The 22,491-nt window shown below is 33.4% G+C and overlaps 1 protein-coding gene across 1 annotated transcript; it reads right to left on the bottom strand.

The window, feature by feature from the left end:
* Positions 1 to 415: 415 nt before the first annotated feature.
* Positions 416 to 22,109, bottom strand: LOC132725734 (zinc finger protein 43-like). The gene is made up of 15 exons (XM_060710922.1): positions 21,864 to 22,109; positions 21,305 to 21,484; positions 20,103 to 20,253; positions 18,992 to 19,128; positions 17,880 to 18,018; positions 16,612 to 16,625; positions 15,684 to 15,873; positions 14,720 to 14,886; positions 13,680 to 14,231; positions 12,561 to 12,871; positions 10,642 to 10,872; positions 9,786 to 9,916; positions 9,127 to 9,414; positions 6,866 to 7,002; positions 416 to 5,697 (listed from the first exon to the last, which is right to left on the bottom strand). The coding sequence occupies exons 1-15, from the start codon at positions 22,107 to 22,109 to the stop codon at positions 5,524 to 5,526; spliced, it is 3,048 nt and encodes a 1,015-aa protein (XP_060566905.1). The 3' UTR covers positions 416 to 5,523.
* Positions 22,110 to 22,491: the final 382 nt, after the last annotated feature.

The following is a 22,491-nucleotide window of genomic DNA, read 5'->3' as shown; positions in this document are numbered from 1 at the left end:
TGGTGAATCCGAAAACAGGTAAGAGAGTTTGTCTATAAGTTTATAGACTCATTAACAATCAAACAAGAATACTTCTGTATAAATTGATAAAGGCAATAATTCTATAAAATTTTTAATACTTGGTCATATAACTGCGCCTTGGTTATTGAACAAAAAAACACATGTCTACTAACGAAATGTACATGTACCCACCTTTTAGAAGTGGGTCTTTTTTTACAATAATTGGTGATAAAATATAAGAAATTAAAACGTAATTTTATCATGTTTTATTTTCATTCAATAGTAAGGATAAACAAATCAATTTGTCAGTTAAAATAAACACTCACAATGCTATGAGATGACTCTCAGTCTAACATATATTTGATTTTATTTGATCTTAGCACAAAATATATATGCATGTACCCAAAGAACTTAATCAGTATAAATTTATGTAATCACAAAATCAAATATACATTTGAAATTAATACACCATATTTTATACTGTTATAAATGATAATCAACAAACATAGTATGATTTTAACATTTACATTGTCAATTTACATAACAATAGGCTTATTTTTTCACAAATGATTAAGTAAGGATAACAGGTTTTATTATAATACTTTTAAATGAAATATTGATGAAATAAAATGCGTTTAATTCCAGACTACTTTCTTCTAAATTCAGGCAGTACACAACATTAAAGGAGAAACCTTTTGAATTGTAAGGTGATAATTAAATAAACAGAAAATTTCCTGAAAATTTTCTACAAGACAGGATTTATTTTCATAAAATATACATTCACTTATAAAAATATTAATTTTATTTTCATATCTCTCGATGAAAATAAATCATATTTTCATAGAAACTAGAACTCTGCGAGTTGGATTTGTTGCCTTGTCAACAGTATAGCTGTCAGTTAGGCATTTTCTTCTTAAATATAGGTTATTTACAAACACTACTCTTGTGATGTACATGTAATTTTAGTGGCATTTTAGCTGATTGTAATGATGTTACATCAAGATTAATAAAACTGTTATATTATCAAAAATAAAACAAGACCTGGTTGAACCGGTAGATGCTCCCCGAATAGGTTTTGGACACAGGAAGCTATACTTTTTATAGTGTCAGAGTTATGTCACAGACAAAGTTTGAAGTTAAAAAACAACCCAAATGTTGCGCACCACATGTCGTCTCAATATGGTGATCATTTCTGTGAAATAGTTTTAAAATCCAACTTCAATTAACCAAGTTATGGGCCGGACACAATTTTAAAGCAAGGTCATGCTGTGACCTCGACCTTCAAGGTAGCCACCCAAATGTTGCAGGCGTCATGTCTTCTCAATGTGGTGATCATTTCTGTAAAATAGTTGAAAAATCCGACTTCAAATAACAAAGTTATGGACAGGACACAATTTTGCTGCAAGGTCATGCTATGACCTTGACTTTCAAGGTAGCGACCCAAATTTGCGTGTGATTCGTCGTCTCAATATGGTGATCATTTCTGTTAAATAGTTGTAAAATCCAACTTCAAGTAACAAAGTTATTGACCGGACACAATTTTGCTGCAAGGTCATGCTGTGACCTTGACCTTCAAGGTAGCAACCCAAATGTTGCGCTACACGTCTTCTCAATGTGGTGATCATTTCTGTAAAATAGTTGTAAAATCCGACTTCAAATAACAAAGTGATGGGCCGGACACAATTTTGCTGCAAGGTTATGCTGTGACCACAACCTTCAAGGTAGCGACCCAAATATTGCGCGCGAATCCAACTTCAAGTAACAAAGTTATGGACCGGACACAATTTTGCCGCAAGGTTATGCTGTGACCTTGACCTTCAAGGTATGCGCTACACGTCTTCTTAATGTGGTGATCATTTCTGTTAAATAGTTGTTAAATCTGACTTCAAATAACAAAGTGATAGGCCGGACACAATTTTGCTGCAAGGTCATGCTGTGACCTTGACCTTCAAGGTAGCCACCCAAATGTTGCGTGTGACATGTTGTCTCAATAATTTGATCATTTCTGTTAAATAGTTGCAAAATCTGACTTCAAATAACAAAGTTATGGGCCGGACACAAATTCGGGACGTACATACGTACGGAAGGACTGATGGACAACCTGACGACTATATGCTCCCCCGAAATTTTTGGGGGAGTATAAAAACCATGGAAAAGTTTTACACTGACAAATTAAATGAAAAACTCTCTGATGGATTTTCGAGCAATGAAAAAACTTACATACCAAATTTTGAGTCAAACTTATAGTGACTAAGTTATGCTATAAACAAGCCTATTAAGTAAGAAAATGAACAATGGGCAATAACTCAAACATCATTAAGTGCAGAGAATAAGTTATTGTGCGATGCTTTCTTCTCAATAAATTCTATCATCCTATGAAGTTTCAAGTCAATAGCTTTTAAAGTGTAGGAGAATTGGCCTGGACAAAAATAAAGTATGAAAATTAACAAATGGCAATAACTAAATAATCCTGAAGTTCAGACTACTGGCTTTAAAACACTGCACTTCTTCTAAATGAAATCTATTATCCTATGAAGTTTCATGTCCAAAGCTTTTTTTTACTATAGGAGAATTTGAAACGTCCCGGAAAGTTATAAAGTATGAAAATTAACAAAGGGAAATAACTAAAACAAGAGGGCCATGATGGCCCTGAAGTCGCTCACCTGTATATAGGCCCCCGTAGCGAGGCCAGTTTAAATCCCAGGGCTTTTATTTGAACAAACTTTGTAGACACTCACTAAAAGATGTTTCATGCTTAATATCTAAACTCTAGCTATTTGGGTTTTTTCAAAGAAGATTTTTTTACTTTTTACTATATGCATATAGGGAAAATCAATGACCTCCTGGGGCCGGGCCAATTTTGACCCCAGGGCTTTTATTTGAACAAACTTGGTAGACACCCATTAGAAAATGTTTCATGCTAAATATCGCAGCTCTAACTCTTTGGGTTCTTTAAAAGAAGATTTTATAAGATTTTATTATATGCATATAGGGAAAATCAATGACCCCCTGGGGCGGGGCCAATTTTTACCCCAGGGCTTTTATTTGAACAAACTTGGTAGACACTCACTAGAAGATGTTTCATGCCAAATATCTAAGCTCTAGCTCTTTGGCTTTTTTAGAAGAAGATATTTAAAGTTTTTTTTCATTTGGTTGCCATGGCAACAAGAGTTCTGCATGGAATTAATTTCTGTGAACAAAAATTTTCAAAGGTGACCACCAAAGGAACATTCTTGTGAAGTCTGGATGAAATTGGCTTAGTGTTTATGAGTAGATGTCATTTAAAGTAAAAGTTTACGGACGCCGGACGGATATACACCGGACGGACGCCGGACAAAAAGCGATCACAAAAGCTCACCCTGTCACTTTGTGACAGGTGAGCTAAAAATAAGGAGTACAAAATATCGATTCCTTCAGGTCATTGAAAGAAGCATGCAAGAAGCAAGACTATGAGGATGCCGAGACATCCCCGCCAACAAAAGTAACCTTACATGTTGACTTTTTCAAGGCGACACAAAAACATGAATTACCTCTATGTACGTAACTACGGATATGTAGGTAATATCATTATGTTTGTTCTCTTCTTTTAATGTAAATAATATAAGATTTAACATTTAATAACAAGAGCTGTCACAGGAGACAGCCAAGCTCGACTGATAAAATACTGGACACAGTAAGGAGGACAAAACTATGAAAGAAAAATCAATTATGTATTAAATTGTATTAAGTTATAGTAAAAAAAATAACATTTGTTAACATAAATTCCAAGATCCAGGGAAATAATTCTAGAAATAGTCACGCTTGAGTTATGAACCTTGTCACACAACATGTGTGTTATGATAAGAAATATATATTTAAAGTTTGAAGTAGATACTTTAAAAAGTAAAGAAGTTATAATATTTCTTCAAGAAAATCCTAAGTTCAAAGAGAGATAAATCTGTGAAAATTGCTTCAAGAGTTATGAACATGGTCACATAAAATGTAATTGATGATAAGGAATAAGTATTTGAAGTTTGAAGTAGATACCTTTAAAACTAAAAAAGTTATAGTAAAAAATAACATTTTTCTAGTAAAAAAATCTAAGTTTATGGGGAGATAATTCTTGCAATATTGGTGCTAGAGTTATGAACCTTGTCACATAAGATATGGATGATGATAAGGTACAGTCGACTCTCGTTATCTCGAAGTCATCGGGACCGTCCAAAAAATATCGAGATAACGAAATGTCGAGATAAACATATTAGGCTTGAGTAAGGCAGAAACTAATTTTTAAAAAAGACATGTGCATACCTTATGTCAAATAAACTATGATATCCCCATGTCTTGCTTTCATATGCCTAGTCAATATTTAACACAGTAACATTAGCTGATGTTTACCAGCGGAAATACGGGTGTCTGTGATAAAAACACATAGTGAGGTTTACTCAGTAATACACCAATGTAGTGTAAACATTGTTTTCAGGGTGGTTGATCCGGATATTCTCCTCGGTATTTATCGGGTCTTTCTCGAGATTGTTCGACCGCTGATTGATTTAGTGGTGATGTTGTAAAACTATATTGCAACGATAGCGTTTCTATTCTTTCACTATTTTATTTACATTTTAAAGTCCTAATTGATTGATACAGAGTTCGTATATTTATAAAGAATGTAACATTCACTCATTTTGGACATAAGTCAATCAACACGCTAAATAACTTTTATAAAAACAGCTTAACTTATTACAAACATAATCATCATTATGACACGCGCTATTGAGCAATTATCGTCTTGTTTGTGTTTTTCACACGTCTGAAGGGAACAGAAGAAAGAAAACTATTAGTCGAGATAAACAAAAGAAAATAGTGTGAAAATAATTGTTGGGGCTGAAATTTTACATCGAGATACTGAAAATATCGAAATAAAAATATCGAGATAAACAAATATTTCCAATATAGATAAAGCAAGAAGAAAATCGGGACTTTCAAAATATGATCGAGATAACGAAATATCGAGAAAAGCGATGTCGAGATAACGATAGTTGACTGTACATATATTTGAAGTATGAAGTTGATCCCTTTAGAAATAAATAAGTTACAGTAAAAAATAATATTTTTTAAAGGATAATTCTAAGTTCAAGGGGAGATAAATCTGAAATTATTTGTGCTAGAGTTACGAACCTTGTCACATAAGATGGGGATGATGATAAGGTACATATATTTGAAGTATGAGGGTGATCCCTTAAGAAATAAAGAAGTAACAGTAAAAAATATTATTTTTAAGGAAAATTCTAAGTTCAAGGGGTGATAAATCTTGAATTATAAGGAACATATATTTGAAGTTTGAAGTTGATACCTTAAGAAATGACAAAGTTATAGTGAAAAATATTTTACTGCACCAAAACTTTAATCTGAAATCTGGACGCCAACGCCGGAGCAAGTAGGACAGCTCTTCATATACTTCGTATAGTCGAGCTAAAAATTAACATGTTCTTTAAACAAATAACCATTTAAAACTTGTCAAAAAATAACCATGATGATAGAATTCTAGTCTAATTTAACCACTGAAGCTTCACTCGCCATGTTTGCTAATGTACTTAATGTCTGTTCTTCACCATCATTCATGACCAAAATATTTCCACTACTAGAATCCTTTATATGTTCCACTTGTTGTATCTGCTGTATAACTCCTCCCTCTACAATCTCACCCTCCTGAACATGCTACAAATATAATAAAATGTTGTTTGTTACGTCAATCTCACCCTTTTGAGCATGTTACAAAGAAAAATCTAATTTTAAATAAATGTTGTTTGTTCAGTTTTAGAGTACATTTCTTGTCTGTAACTTTTTTATCGATCATGGTATCAATTCACCAACGACATTTTGTATTTTCTTTGCTTGAGCCTTACTTGGCATCATACCCTGTTAGACTTTGACTTCCAAGTGTGACCTTGACCGGATTTGGGCATGACACATCATCTTATTCTTGTGAACATTTATTTGTGTTAAGTTTTTACAAAATCCCTTTACTGATGAACAAGTTATTGAACTGGAAACAAAATATACTCTATAACAGACTGTGTTTAGGTTTGACCCCAAAGTGTGACCTTGACCTTGGAGGTTGGGATCGATGTGTTGTGCATTATCTATAACATGCCATCTTTTTATTGTGAACACCTAGTATTTTAAAATCCCTTGGACAATGAAAAAAATTATGGACCGAACGCAAAATATACCCTTCAACAGACAAAATATTGACCTTTAACCACCAAGTGTGACCTTTTCTATGATCATTTAATATAACATACTAGAACTTTAGTAGATATAATAATAATAATAATAATAATAATTATAATAATAATAATAACAATTATGATAATAATAATGATAATAATAGTGGTAGTAGTAGAAAAAATAATGACTTTATTTAAAGACACATTACATTTAGTCAAGCCCAGTCTTCCCTATGAGCCTATATCAAATATGTTCAGTAACAAACAGTGTTTTTCTTAAACAACAAAAGATTTACAAATTGCTATACAGCATAAAAAACAAGTTACTGAAAAGACTGTTATAAGAAAATATGAATGTGAACATTTAGAATATAAAATTTACTTTATTGTACAAGTGTGACCTCTTAACTCAACTGAGATGAGAAGCACCATTTCAGATTATTATTTTTGAATGTCTGTAAGTTGGTGGAATTTCTTACATTTATTGGGAGGGAGTTCCAAACTCTTGAGCCTGAATATGATAGAGATTTTCTGCATAAACCAAGTCTTGGTTTTAGGGTTAAAACTAATCTTTGCTCATTAGATCTTAATTGTTTATAGTAACTGACAAATGTAGTATTATCTTAAAATATTGTGTATGAAAAAAAAACCTTTACCTCAGTAACTTGTAAGTTAGAAGACTCAATAACTTGTAGTTCCTCGCCTGATCCTGCTATTATATATCTTGTGCCATCAGGACCTTCAATCACTTGTGTTTCCTGTAAATAGGCTGCCTCTCCTCCTTGTCCTAAGCCTGCAAAACACATAAAGATTTAGTTGCTATAATGTGTTCATTTTTAATGTAACGTAAATAACATTTCAAATAGTTGTCCCCAGTTATCAGTAGCCTTGACCTTACATATATTTTTGTTTGTTTGTTTCATTTTACGCCTTTTCCAACAGTATTTCAATCATATAGGCAGGTGGTTTCCAAACCATCGTTCCTGGAGAGTTACAACAGTACTCAGGGTTGTCATTAAGAGGCGGCAGGAGGCCAAAATGCCTGTCTCAAATGCATTATGGGCCGCCTCAAAATTAAGAAAACACTCTTTGTTATGCATGATAAAGACAGAAATGACCGCCTCAAGTTCAAAACAAACCTTCTGTAAAAAATGTTAATGACAACCCTGACTGTACTAGACTACCTTCCTCTGTGCTAAACTTTCAACCCATCTCCCAGGGATGGAACCCACGCCAGAGAGGTAACTGGATTAGAAGTCATCCACTCTAACCCCTTGACCACAGAGGTGGTCCTTTACATATGTAAAGGATATGTATTATATTTTAATATTTAAGTCTTATTGTAGTGAACATTTTGTCAGGAGCTTATCTTTTACATCCATTGAAGGATTTTATTATTATTTGTTACAAAAGATGTTCAACAACCTAAGACATATCTAAAGAATGACTTCTACATACATTGAGGAAATATGACTAGGAACAAATATGACCACTGTGACGCTGAGTGCCTCATACATATGCAGTGATTAATCTAGATGTGCATCTTGCGTAAAATACGCATAAAAATCGAAAAAGACGCACAGTTTCAAAATATGTGCGTTCAATCTGACGCATGCTAATCAGGAAGTTTATAATCCAAAATATCACGATTAGTGATTTCTATGTACAGATTGATTACTTTAATTTCATTAGTTGAATAATTTTTCAATTTCTTCAGTTGAATAATTTAATTTCCGATGATATCAGGTGCAAGACTAATCCCCCATTTGCTTGAAACGTTAAATCCCAAGCAATTGTTGCTTGTGATCGGTAACCGCCCATTATCGGCATTAGCCAATCAGAGCGTCAATTTTGCATAAGAGCGATTGGCCTACAATGGTGAAATATGCAGACATTGGCGCTAAAAAGTGAGAAGGGCACAGGAAAATCGTCAGCAAATGGCCAAAGGCGCATCAGACTTATATTGTATGTTATTTAGTCATCCAGACAAAACTGGTACCAACAGCAACAGGTTACCCATTCCTCTGTAATTACGCATACAGTATTCTTGAGTTTATCCATTTCCCTATCTAGCATTTTTCCAAGTTATCTACTTACCTAATCCCTTTCCCACCTACTACTGCATTTCTACTACCGTAAATTTAATCCAATTAAGCAAACAAAAAATCATTTATCTACTTAATATTTTAAATAATTATCGGTAACTGAAAAAAAGTGTTGCTATTTTAAGAAATGCTGTAAGTTACAGTATAATCTGACAGGTGTGTAATGATTTCCCCTAAGGTCACTCAAGTTCACGCGGAGTGTAAAAAAAAAAGATGTCTATTACGTCATCAGAATATTTGACAGGGTGATTAACCAATCAGGGTAACATTGTGCATGACTTTTTCATGATCAAAAGGTCTGTCTGTGTATGCTTTCTACACAGGGGCATACAAGGAGCAATAAAAGTCGTCAGTATGTATACAGTGTGAGAGGGACATTTTGTGCAAATTACGAACAATTAAAATGGATAATGCACAGTATTAGACATAAGTAGTAAGAAAATATAAATTATGAAAATTAGATTTTTGAGCAGCCAATAAAAATTGTTTTGCCTGCAATTAATATTAGTACCAAAAATAACGTTTTTATGCACTTTAATTACTTAATCGCTTGTTATAAAAACATGCAAATCATGTCAAGGATCTGCTATTAAAAAGACGCATTTTTTTTGCTACATGACTCATTGATTTTGCTACAGGACTCATTGTTTTCAAACATGTGCGTCATCCGACGCATTATAAGGAATTTCTAGATTAGTCACTGCATATGTTGATATACTTCATGATACAAAGCTACTAATTTACCCAGCAACATAAGACCTAATTTACCTAACACTACCTTTAAACTACAAGAAACATAACATACTGTTTACCTATAAGGTATACTTGTTGTTGCCCATCATTTTCTTGTTGGATTACATCTACATGTAGCTCATTTTGTCCTCCCTCTACTTCATTTCCCTCCACAATCTCTAGTAAATCTTCCTGATGTTCATTCTCAGCTTTCACAATGACTGGAAATCCGTGTGATGCTCGTCTTGTTGTCACTATTAACTCCTTGTTGCCTTTGGCAACGTGATGACGAGACTTAATGTGACGTTTCAATTTATCATTACGATGAAATGACTCGCCACATATGTCACACTGGAATGGTGTTTCACCTGAGAAATATCAAGAAATAAACAAATATAACTTTGGATCCTACAATCAACTGTAAAACCCAATAAAAAATGTGCTAAAAAAGCTAAAAGTGGAAGAACTCTATATGAAAATAAATTTACATTACTTCATAGACATTTAAGGAAACATTACATCTATTTTACTTTCTCTTCATTCATAAAGAGCTGAAAAACGTTGTACATTTAGTACAATATAAAGCCTTTAAAGGATTAATACCATATACTGAGATGTAACTAAAAACATTAGTAACACTATTTAGGTTAACAGTCAGTGACCGTACCTATTAAGCCACAGAGGCCTTTCCTACAGCATTAACAAACTAAAAGCAATGGTAATTTGTATGGCACAATACCTGTATGAACAGCTCTCATATGATGTTTAAAGCCAGTCACTTCTGTATACTCCTTGTTACAATATTCACATTTATATGGTTTTGGTCTTTCTCTAGGGTCTATGTGCACAAGCATATGTCGAACTAAACTCCTACAGAAAAAATCAAATTTTTTTCTGTTACAATATAATTTATTAAGATGATATAAATTAAAACTGTTTGGGATTTGCTGTCTGAAGGTTAAGTATATCAGCAAGCAGTTTTCTTACAAGTTATCAAATCTGCTTTTGACCCAAGTAACTGCAAATATCCTCACACCTTTTAGTGAAGTCAGGGATAAACAACAAATGGTTTAAGAGATAATATCTTTAAACCTAACAGAAAATATATTTTGCCCAAAAACTGAACATTTGAAATCTTCATTCTTTACATCTAATGCTTGTTGTATTAACCAAATATGATGTGAGCTATGACAAAAACAAAATTATTTAGGCATTTCTCAAGACGACTCGCAATACCCTGGAGTTTTTAAGTTATCATGTATTTTACGTTTTACACATTCTGACACACTGACAAAGAAACTTTATGTACAAATTGTATAAAATACAAACTCACAATATAAAATATTTTCTTACTTAAGCTATAACCTATTGACAGTAACTTTATTCTACCCATTTGACCAGTGCATGCAGACCAAGGTAATCTGACATGCATGATGTCTGATCATGGTTTGCACTGTTTGCTATTCAGTCAGTATTTATTTTGTAAATTTCCCTACAAATGTTAAAAGGTCTTGTCCAGATTGAAAGATAGACCAGTCAGTTTAAGACATTAGGGTGGTAAGAGCCGACATCAGATAGTATGATAGTATATATACCTGTAGTAGATGAAATCTTTGCCGCAGGTTTCACATTTGTGAGGTTGCTCTCCGTCATGTATTCTCATATGATCTTTAAAATGTTTACGACTCATAAATCCTTTACCACATACGTCACAGATATACGTCTTATGTCCCCAATGAACCACCATATGCTGGTTACGTAGAGCAGTTGATGTAAAACTCTTCTCACATACACGACATTTAAATGGCTTCTCACCTTTATGTACTCTGTAAATATGATTGACAAATTACAATAGATTAACAAGAATTATAAGACTATTTGTATATGAATGAAGGCATTATCAGAAATGGACAGTACATCAGTCAGACATAGTAACATACAACTATAATGTCACATATACATGCAGGGCATTTTTTTTTCTATAAAAATGCTTGACCCCTTCACAATTCACAATTGCACTTTTTTTCACAAAGCGATGGGAAAATATTCACAATTTCAAAAGAAATTTCACAAACTATTGGGACTTTGTCTTTCAAATTCATTGTTTACTTTCCAATAACACTTGACTTTTGTCAATTACAAAAACATAAATACTTTAAATTGAGTAAACTTGGCTTGTGCATGTTTACCGGGTTAAAGTACTGACTCGAAGCAGATTTTACACAGGTCAGTAATTATAATCAAGCGTTCATCGCTAGCGCTTTTTTCCACAGGCTGGGAAAGAAGCCCTTCCCTTAATTTTTGGGGAAAATTACACAGTATATTTGCAAAAGGGAAGAAAAAACTTTATGCAAATTCAATTTTTGGAGAAAACTGCATGATTTTAAATAATTTTTCTTTGAGGAAGCAGCCCTATAATGGCCCCTACTATAGAAGGGAAAAAAAGCCCTGATCACACACCGTTTCAGGTTTCAAAATGCTGCAAAATGGCAAATATGATGTAATTTTTTCACAATTTTATGACATATCATGCTTTTTTTCACAAAATGAACAGACCCAGGCCTTTTTACAAAAAATACCCTGTACATGTAATAACATTCAATAGATGAAAACAAAAAATAGACAACTTGAAGAAAAATATAAAATTTACAAATGTTTACTTTTTCATATCAAAATCTCCAAACTCTATTAACATGATTGTTGATATGGTAAGCACTTTATAACCCTTTCAATTTGCTAGCCATAATGACATACTACAGTTAGGTCAGACTAAAATGGAAAAATGTAAAAGTAATGGGGGAAGCCAGTCCATTATAAGGATTGAGCTATGTAAGGAGGGACATCTAGTGACAAAACCAACTTTTCAGCTAAAACTGATTATGTGAAAATCAAAGGGTCATTATTCCGTCAAAATTATATAAGAGTTGTATTAAAGACTAAGTACTCCACTATTTAAAGAACTTGCTCTAAAATAGGGGTAACTTGCATGTATTTTAACTTTTTAAGTTTCAAAGCAATACCTGAACGAGTATAGGAAATAAGCGGGCTGTCACCTATGAAAAACTTAACCAAATTAAAGTTGAAAAAGAGGCATAACTTTATCAACAAAAAAAACTTAAATAAGCAATATCTCAAAGGGAACAAGTAGGGTTGAACAAAACACTGAAATCTGAAGTTGAAAAGGGGTATAATTTTGTCAAAATCCATGAGAAATTTATGTCCTCTTATAAGTGGGGATGACTGCAACAAGCAAGTATTCAAAGCAATATCTCAAAGAGGAAAGGAAATAAGAGGGGTGGTTAGTAAAACTTCACCAGAATTGTGACGCAGACACCGATTCTTCGAATGAGTAGGACAGCTCTCCTAATTATAAAGATATGATAGTCAACCTAAAAAAGACAAGTCAAAACAATCACTTTCTATAAATGTTTCAATGAAACCTCTAAAGTAAGGTAGGGGTTGAGCACAGAAAGACATTTTCTGTTGAAGTTAAAAACTATATAATTTCAAATACCTGACATGATCTTCTAAGCGTTTAGGGTTGGGATAAGCTTGTCCGCAGATCTCACATTGATAAGGATGCTCCTTGTAGTGACTCAGCATATGGGCCTTCAAGTAACTTTTGTACTTCAGAACTTTTCCACATACTTCACATCTTGTAGAGGATTTCTTGCCTAGCACATTAATCCCACGCGCAATTTTGTCTGCACGTTGCTCATGGTACTTCAGATGCTGACGTAACTTTGTCCTGTCATAGAAAGTCTTGTTACAACCTTCCCACTCACACATCTCTGCATCATTTACATCTAAATTTTGTCCATCATTCTAAAAAGAAATGAAATCTCTACATAAACTTGCTATAAACTAAGTTTTATTATAAAACAATTATATAAGAATCTTACACCGGCCGCCAGTACAGACAGGAATATCTAGCTTGAGCGTACTGTTACTGTTTCTGGCGGTAAATAGGCTCTGCCAAGTTTCCCCTTAACAGTTACCCAGAGCTAGATATTCCTGTCTAAGACAACAGCCGGTGTTTGATTCTTTTTCTTGCATATTACAAATTAATGATATTACGAAAAGAAATTAAGAAACTTCTATTTCTATTCAGCACTTTTTTCTTATAGTAGTACATTAATTTACAACTTCATTCATAACGACACAAGGACATCATCCTCAGAAGGCTTTTCATTCATAAAAGGTGTGTAGGACTCACCTCATTTATAACACGCAACTTGTTTACATAGGGGGTGTAAGACAAGGTTTTTCTAGCACTAGTGTAAACAGAAGACAATACTGTCTGATATGCAATTTCTCTAACAATTTTTCAATTTTTAGTAATAACTTCATCAATAGTTATATGATTGCTTCAAAAATGAAACTTAACTTGTATTAGACATAACATATTCGCATTCCAAGTATAAACACAATCACTGAAATCCTTCAAAAGTTATCATGCAGAAACCAGTAATTTTACAGTATATTAAATCAACAATGGGCATAACTCTATTAACGTCATACCATAATACTACCCAAAGTTTCTTTGGGTGTATCAAAAATCATTTTGATGTAAGTGCAATACTTTTTAAACTAACTTTTGACCCCCCCTCCCAAAAAAAAAGCAAGTACCTACCTTAGGGTTCAGGATGACCTTATGCTCTCTCTTACAGTGAATGTTCAGGAGATCGAGGGAGAAGAATATTTTACTACAGAGGTCACACTTGTACTGCTCTGTAGCAGTCTCGTGTTGGTGTTTGTGCTGATCTAGTAAACTCTGTGTGTTAAGAACTATACCACACATCTCACACTCAAACTTCTCCCCAAAACTCTCATCTTCATCTTCTACTACATCAACAAACTCATTACTACCACCTGCTGACATAACCATTTCCCGATGAACAGGCATGTTTGGAATGCGGATATGAAGTCGACGATGCTCAATCAAACTTTCTTTTTTCTTGAAGGTTTTATCGCAAAATTCACATTTATATGGTCGGATGATATGTGCACCACTTCTATGGTATTTCAGCTCTTTCTCCGATTCGAAGCCACGACCACACATTCTACAAACATGTGGAGAATGTACAGGATGGGTGTCAATGTGCTTGCCAATACTTCCCAGTTTAGTAAACTTCTTTCCACAGATGTCACATTTGAACAACGCTTCTTTATATCTACAGTTTGACTGAAAAATATATATAAAACTATCTTTTTATAGTATTTTTCGGAAATGACCAAAACCTGAACATTCCCCTAAATAAATATTCCACTAGATGATTTAACTAGAATAACCCCTTCTGTAACATCTTAACATTGATAAACTCATTACAGTAACAAAACCATGGACGATAATTTGTTTCACAGTATTTAATTTTTATACGTTTTATACATTTATTTACCAGATTGAAGATCTTAATAAATAAGATTAACTGTACTTGAGGTTCTGATATCTTCTGGTGTTTATATGCTTTTTTATTAATTACGTTTTATGGTTAATAGCTGTACTATTTAACTTTAGTAGCCTTAAAAGTGATCCTGACTAAATCATTCAACAGTGACAACAGTAACAATATCAAAGATTGTTTGCCATATAAATACAAGGCACACAACAGATACCTCATACATTACAAACATATCATATCACAATAAACAAGGAAACTATGATTTTAGTACCTGTACATGTGCTTCCAGCTCCAGGTAATCAAAGAAACCTTGCCAACATTTGTTACAGAAGCATACATAGTCAAAGTGAATCTTCCTATGCTCCATCAGATGTTGAATATCCTCATAAGTTTGTTCACAGACATCGCATTTCATAGGATTTTCTCTATTGTGGTTCACTAAAATAACAAGAAATTATCATAGTATTGCAAACAATACAAAAGTCCCCTACATTGAACATGCATGAATGTTTGTTCACAGACATCGCATTTCATAGGATTCTCCCTATTGTGGTTCACTGAAATAATATTTACCGCACTCAAGCTTTAAACATACAGGTACTTAACTCTTTATTTCCCCACACAAAAAAAACCCAACAATTATCTTTTGTTCAATATATTTTTTTGTTTTACCTTATTAAGGAAAATTACTTTTACCCTCAATATAGTTAAACTTATTCCTATAGACAAGTACATGTTATTCATATTGATACTCATCATTACGGAGTAACTTTTAACTATTATAATAAAGTTATGTTATTTTAACCGAGAAATATGCCATTAAGAATAAAATGCAACAACTTTTTTTTCTGCTTACAAGTAATTAAAAGGCTACAATATGTATGGTAATTGAAAGAGTCTTAATCTAATTTTAGATTGGGAAATCCAATTCAGCCAGTGAATATGACACTACACCCATTGAATATGATTTTACAAACTGCTTTGTTGACTACTTTTTGGACCAATGAGGTTGCAGCTATATTTAGATTATTTAATATGGATATCTATTTCTTAGTCATCAGTCTACATATCAAGGGCTTGGTGCAAAAGAGTTGTAACACATATGAAATAAAGAAGGAGTTAAGACCCTTTCACACCAAGCTGTCAATATATAGAGAATGTGTAGCCCGATACAGCTGTACATTGGTGGCATAAACAAGATCATTTAGAGATCATATCACCAAGACTAGACCTACTTTCTATATGCTGATAAAGTGCCTCTTTACTCTTAAAATTGATAACGCATGTATCACACAGATGTTTATGATCCTCCCCCTCTGCATGGGCATCCACTAGATGGCGTTCAAGTGTTTTCTTTAATGAGAAAACCCTGGGACAATGTTCACACTCAAAGTCACTTTCGTCATGTTCTTTCAGTTTGTGTTGCTGTAAAACAAATGTTGAAGATATATGAGCCGTGTCACGACAAAACCAACATAGTGCGTTTGCGATCAGCATGGATCCAAACCAGCCTGCGCATCCGCGCAGTCTGATCAGGATCCATGCTGTTCGCTTACATACTCTATTACAAGTGGAGAAACTAATGGCAAACAGCATGGATCCTGATCAGACTGCACGGATGCGCAGGCTGGTTTGGATCCATGCTGGTCGCAAACGCACTATGTTGGTTTTGTCATGACACAGCTCATAACAATTTTCAAAGAATTTTGTAGAACTGTAACCAAATGTACGGAAAATAGTTATGTGGTCACTGGTCAATCAAATGGAATCAGAGTACAGAGAAAAAGTTCTTATACATGTCATTTCCCCTATTCCCATATTCTTCATGGTATTGCTCTATTGATAATGAAAAATTGTGATGAATTTGTCCATTATGTGTACATGTACATCATACTGTACAATAACAAATTATATTTAACAATTACCATGAGTGAAAATGTATTGCAATGTAATACACAGCATAATATCTTTAATAGCTTTTATGCAATAGTAATGCATATATTAAATAATGCATTTAACAGGTCAGTTTCAAATTATGTAATTTCACCAAAATAATAATTATACAGTCTTGTAACAAGTTGACAACAGATACCAACTCAAGAATCCTGCTTTTCATTAAATTGAATTTCATGTGCATCTTTAAGTTAATTAAGTAAGGCATACCCTCAGTTGTTTGACTATAATAAAATTTTTGCAAATCACACAGGGGAAAAGTATGCTCTAAATAAACCCCCTTTTCCCTTGTCTTCAAATTACAAATTACAAACATACATTTAATAGAAAATTTACCCTTTTTAAAACAGGTAATATATTTTTTAATAACACTTGATTTTAAAATTATATATAACTTATTTTTTAATTTTGGGGAAAAAAAAACTATAAAATTTAAAATTTTTTTTAACATGGGAAATACACAGTATATCAAGACGAAATTTTAAGCTTTTTTTTTGTTCCCTCTTACATTATTTTAGGCAAAAAAACAACCTGAGTAGAACCACTGAGGTTTAGTAAAAAACTTTTTCAAAAAGAAACCAAAGACCCGAGAGTTTTAATTTTTTAAATTTTCAAGAATTCCTTCATATATTTTTTTCTTAAATTTAAGCCCATAATGAGTCTTGAAAAAAAAAAAACCAATTACTTTTAGCTTAACAAATTCAACAAAAAATATCTGTTTTTGATGACATTAACAATACTTTATATATTATATCTGCTGCAATAATTATTGTTTGAATCTTCCAAAACACCTGTATACATGTTAATATTTTTCTTTAAAGGCAAATGGCTCACGCACTTAACATTGCCAAATGGTTAAACGATACCTAAAATACCAACATAATATTTTGTTCCAGAATATAATATTCTGTTTACACACAATAATATTGTGAGTAAACATTTCTTTGTTTATATAAACCTTTTGTTTGTAACTGTAAATATGTACATTTTGATAGAGGCTCATCAGGAAGGCTGGGCTTGCCTAACTATGTTACTACTTTAAATAAAGTCTTTATTATTATTATATAATTATTACCATTAAAGCTAGGAAGAATGTATTAAATGACCTGTTGGAATGTGTTCTTTCTTTGGTAACAACATGGTCTTATGTCAGGTTTTTACAGTTTATTGTCATCAATTTTAAGTTTGGCTGAGTGGCGGTGTGACCGAGTGGTTAAGGCGTCGGACTAGTAATCTAAGGATTGCTGACCGCGTGGGTTCAAACCCCATCATGGGCAAGCCGTTGTTTCCTTGAGCAAGAAACTTTACATTCATTGCTTAGTACTGGTTGGTTCCAGGAACGGATTCAAGAGTGTTTCAATAAGCTTTACAGCTTTCCAACACAATCAAAGTAAAATAAATTTGTATAAACTAATTTTAAGTTTGAGTGCATATATCATAATTAAGTGTAGTGAGCAATGGTAAATGTATGCATGTACCTGCTGGAATGGGTTCTTTCTTTACAGTTGTAACATACTGGTGATCTACTTCTGTACTTTTACCATCTGCCGTCTTTTTGATCACAATTATTTTAGGCTTTACTGGTGATGATTTTGACTTATCTGTAATACTCTCAGTCTTCAAAATAAAATATACACATTGTTGTGGTGGTGTTGTTAGTTTACCCTTTCATGAACTAGAATAAGTGACTATAAATTCACCAGACCACAGTTCAGACACTGTATTGTTCCTGTGAAGGCAGGCAAGCAGTTAACCAGTACTAGCTGCTTTTACTTTCACAAAGAAGTTATTAGTTCTGTACATGCCAGAGCAGAGGTACAGTGTGAATGACCGTAGAATGGATTTTATGGCCAATTACAAAGAAAGTGACCAACAGCCCAACACCATCCAGGAATCGAAGCAAGGTCGCCCGATTCACAGTCGTAGACTCTACTTATTGAGTTACTGGATGATTAAATATACACATTAAAATAATAGAATAAAGCATGTATTTCACTCTTCCATCATGAGTCTTATCAGGCATATAATCATACGCATGTATATAATACTGTACTAAGAAGTCCATTTTATAACTAAGGAGGTATAACATAACTAAAACCTGCTTATGATCAGCTATCATTATGCCCATCCAAGTATTAATAAATGGTGAGTGTCAGAATAACTTTTCATTTTGCTATAATTGTGTTCAAACATTATTCTATTTGCAGTATGGCTATCAGACTAGTAACTTAAGGATCGCTAGATGCATGGGTTCAAACCACATCAGTGGCAAGCTTTGAGTAAGAAACTTTAGACTCATAGCTATGTACTAGTTGGTTCCAGGAATAATTTTGTGAGTGTTCAATAGTTTCCTACAAAAAAAATAAATTTTGTATAAACTAATCATTTTCTATATAAGTCACTTGTCCTAAGTTCCCTTTAGAACAGTACAGTGCTGAATAGAAGAATTTTATATATAAACATAAATTTTAGTAAAAGCATAGTGTGAGGTCAGACTGTGGGAGTGTTTAAGCTGACTAGCCTCTATATTGGCAACATTGGGAAGTAAGGTATTGCTACAATTCACAACATTAATCAACATCATACTAACATCCATGAGCTCTTGTTGTTCATCATCTAATTGGTTAGATATACCATCATCATCATCATCTAATTGGTTATCAGCTTCTATATCATCTGGCATGTCCTGAAAGTCTTCTTCCTCTTCAGCTCGCAGATCTTCTATTCCTGAAAAGTAATCAGTTAAACATCCTTGAAATTAATTGTTTTTCCTACATTTATACATGCATGTTGTCTATATAGTCTTTGTGCCAATTCGAACACATTTTTGGTAATTATCTTGAAGGTCACAATCCACAGTCAGCTTTATTGGATAAGTAACCGATAGTTACCAATTTCTTCGCAAGTGACAAAAATACAGGGATGAGAGACAAGTTGCCAGTACATTCCACATTCAAGATCAGACGTAATTAAGGAATTTTGCCATGCCCCAGGGAAAAAAGATGTTATGTTCAGAAAACTTCATCAAAACATTTCTCTCTATGAATAGGCCTTACCTATTCAATTATTAAAGAAATCACTATAAAAGTAAATGATACTTTCTAAGGAAAGTACTGCTAAATTCAACTATCAAGATTTTATCAAAACATAATAGAGGAAGAATGGACCTTATTGTGCATTAACATATGCAGAAGCAGGAGGACCCATTTGAAGTCCGAGCCTGCAAGGTGAAGGATTTAATAACCTCTAGAGCTATTGTATATGTTAATGCATTTGTGCTGTTCTTACATAAAAGTATACATCCAAATCAGGTAAAAAATGTTTTGTTATTTGTTCTTCATATAAAAAAACCACTGGGTGTTCGATGCCTTCCACATGCTGGTGAGACATCATTTGACAATTAAGTTTTCATAATAAAAACTACCAGGGCCGTCATTGCATTCAGCTGTTTTACATTGATCCCTGGATTCTGCATATTAAAAAATGTGAAACAATGGGGCATGGTCATGATAACCTATTAATAAATGCATGTTTTGTTCTCCATTAATATATACATGCATGCTCAGTTTTTATGCAAGAATAACAATAATAGGTATTAAATAATTGATATTATCTATACTGAGACCTTTTTATCAAATTTTCAAAACTATCGGTCATTCCATATACATACACATCAATGAGATACTAAAAAAATAGCTTACCAAAACAGAAGTTGTGAAAGTCTTTAGCAATTTCTTGTCGTAAGAGACAAAAGTGATCTCCCTTAATAGAGCCAACATGATGGCAGGTACCATCTGATACCCTCAAGGACAGTAGGAAACATTCCTCACCTAAATCTGCCAGTTGATGACACTTAAAAAAACAACAAATGAATGTGTAAACATTTCATATCTTAATGCATGGAAAATAGTGTACCCACATAACTAAAATAGCAACATCTGTCTGAACAAGGTATAAATTGACATTTTGCTTCATAGATTGTGCATGGCAAACATACATATGTAATGTTGCCTTTACCCCAAAAAATAATGAAGTTACTTTAAACCATTCTTTCGTAAGTTATCAGTTTTTTTTAACAAATTAGCTTTTTATCATTTACACACCAACACAGTAAAGCTGGTCAAATGTCAACTTTCCAGGAAGACCTCAGGTGCTTTGTGCATCTTTTCAGGCATGACTGGACAACCTGAGTAAAACAGTTAAAACTACAAGCCTTTTGTAAGCTAACTGGATAGCTTTCATTCATGAAAGTATCCGACTTCCCTGACAAATTTATGAGTGGTGGTGCAGCCGAGTGGTTAACACGTTTAAGAATTGCTGGCCTCATGGGTTCAAACCCTGTCAGGGGCAAGCCGTTGGTTCCTTGAGCAAGAATCTTTACATTCATTGCTTAGTACTGGTTGGTTCCAGGAACGGTTTGGAGCATGTTTCTATAAGCTTACAGCTACCAAAATCAAACTAAAATAAATTTGTATAAACTAAATTCCCTGACAGGAACTGATATGACATGAGGCGAGTGATTAAAGTCAGTAATCTTAATTACTTGGTCACAGAGGCCCCTGTAAACTACACCCACCTGATAACTTGCAAATCAAAAGTAAATACAATCACATCATATTCACATGATCAATGAACTTTTAATCTTATCAAATTCAGTCAATCTGAGAAATTAAGATTACGCTCAAAATTTCTACATAACTTGCTGGATGATTTCCAAACATAAAAGAATGCAACAGTGTTGGGGAATAAATTTACATAAAGTAAGCAACCTAATCAATTTGGCACTGAAATGGTGAAAGCAAAAGTAAAAAGATTAAAAGATAGAAAAATTCTGAGAAATGAAGGTTGTTAGAACTTAAAACAAGAATATTTGGAATTCTGATAATTATGTGAAAATGCTTACTAGTTCAGCTATTTGGGATCTTAAATCATTTGCCACTTGTTGTTTTTCATTTTCTAAGACAGTTTCATCATCTTCCATAGGAACATCACCACCTGCTCCCCTATCACTTGTCTCATCGTTTTTAACATTAGGATCTTGTAGCTGGGCAGCTTCATCTACATGCCCCAAATCAACCACCTGCTTTAACAGAATTCAAGATAAGAATTAACATTCGTTAACAAGACGAAGTCAATACTGAAAACAAAGTCACTCTTATTCTGAGGGTTCATTCCCTATTATGCAACTTAAAGGCACATCCCTTATGCCACTTAAAGGCACATTATGCCTGAGAAACAAAGTTTTCATTCTTAGAAAGGACAAACATGAGTTTTATAAGGTTTAAATACATATATAACAGTTTTAGAAATGTTTGATGCTTATTTCTTAAAGAAATAAGCACTGAATGTCTAGTTATTTGTTTTAAAAGTAGCTGTTAAAAAAATCCATATATGTCTAGTATTTATGATTTCTGGCATAAATTTAAAGATGGACAATTGACAATTCAAACCCCCTGTAATACCTGGTCCTCCGAAACAAGTCCTGGTTGTGCTATATCTAAGAGGGTTTGTGCAACCCCTGGTTCATCATGATACAGATCCTGAATAAGAGGAGTTCCATGAGTGGGGAGGTCACCTGCAGTACTTTGTATAATCTGAACAGTTATACCATTATGTGCCGTTGACATCACAACCCCTTCTGCCATTGGAGGCCCCTCCATCATGCAAGCAAACTGACCTGAAAGGTAGACAACTGTTGCTTTATTCATAACACTTAATTTACTCCCGGAAATAAAGGGGAGAAACATCTTTATGTATTTTGTAGTAGATCTTCGAAAACCTTTTACCCTTAGAAAGTTACTACCCGCAGGTAGTGAAAACATATGTTATTTCCAAATGATAAGCATAAAAGTCTGCATTTATGTTGTTGATTTCAGTGATTTTTTTTGGTTGATTTTGACCTCGAAATAAGGCCTCTTCACAATGCCAAAAACACATAAAAAAAATTCACAAAAATGTGTAAAAAATTCACAATTGGCAGGATTGCTTTTCAGTACCAAACAAAATAATGAACTGACAAATGACAATCTTGAGAATTTGATTGATATATTTGAGGGAATAAAAAGAAGAATGTTGAAACTATGAATATAA

Source organism: Ruditapes philippinarum, unplaced genomic scaffold, assembly GCF_026571515.1.
Source record: "Ruditapes philippinarum isolate M1 unplaced genomic scaffold, ASM2657151v2 ctg2428_1_1_1_1, whole genome shotgun sequence".
NCBI classification, from domain to species: Eukaryota; Metazoa; Mollusca; class Bivalvia; order Venerida; family Veneridae; genus Ruditapes; species Ruditapes philippinarum.
The sequence above is the reverse complement of the archived record's forward strand: the minus strand, read 5'-3'. Positions and strand labels throughout refer to the sequence as shown.

Bases quoted from the DNA above. Each gene is read 5' to 3' on its own strand.
- LOC132725734 (XM_060710922.1), bottom strand. From the start codon at position 22,109: ATGAATAAAGCAACAGTTGTCTACCTTTCAGGTCAGTTTGCTTGCATG. The intron at 9,415-9,785 runs GTATTGTGCCAT...GATATTTCTCAG, and splicing joins TATGAGAGCTGTTCATACAG to GTGAAACACCATTCCAGTGT. The intron at 7,003-9,126 runs GTAAACAGTATG...TGTGTTTTGCAG, and splicing joins ACAACAAGTATACCTTATAG to GCTTAGGACAAGGAGGAGAG.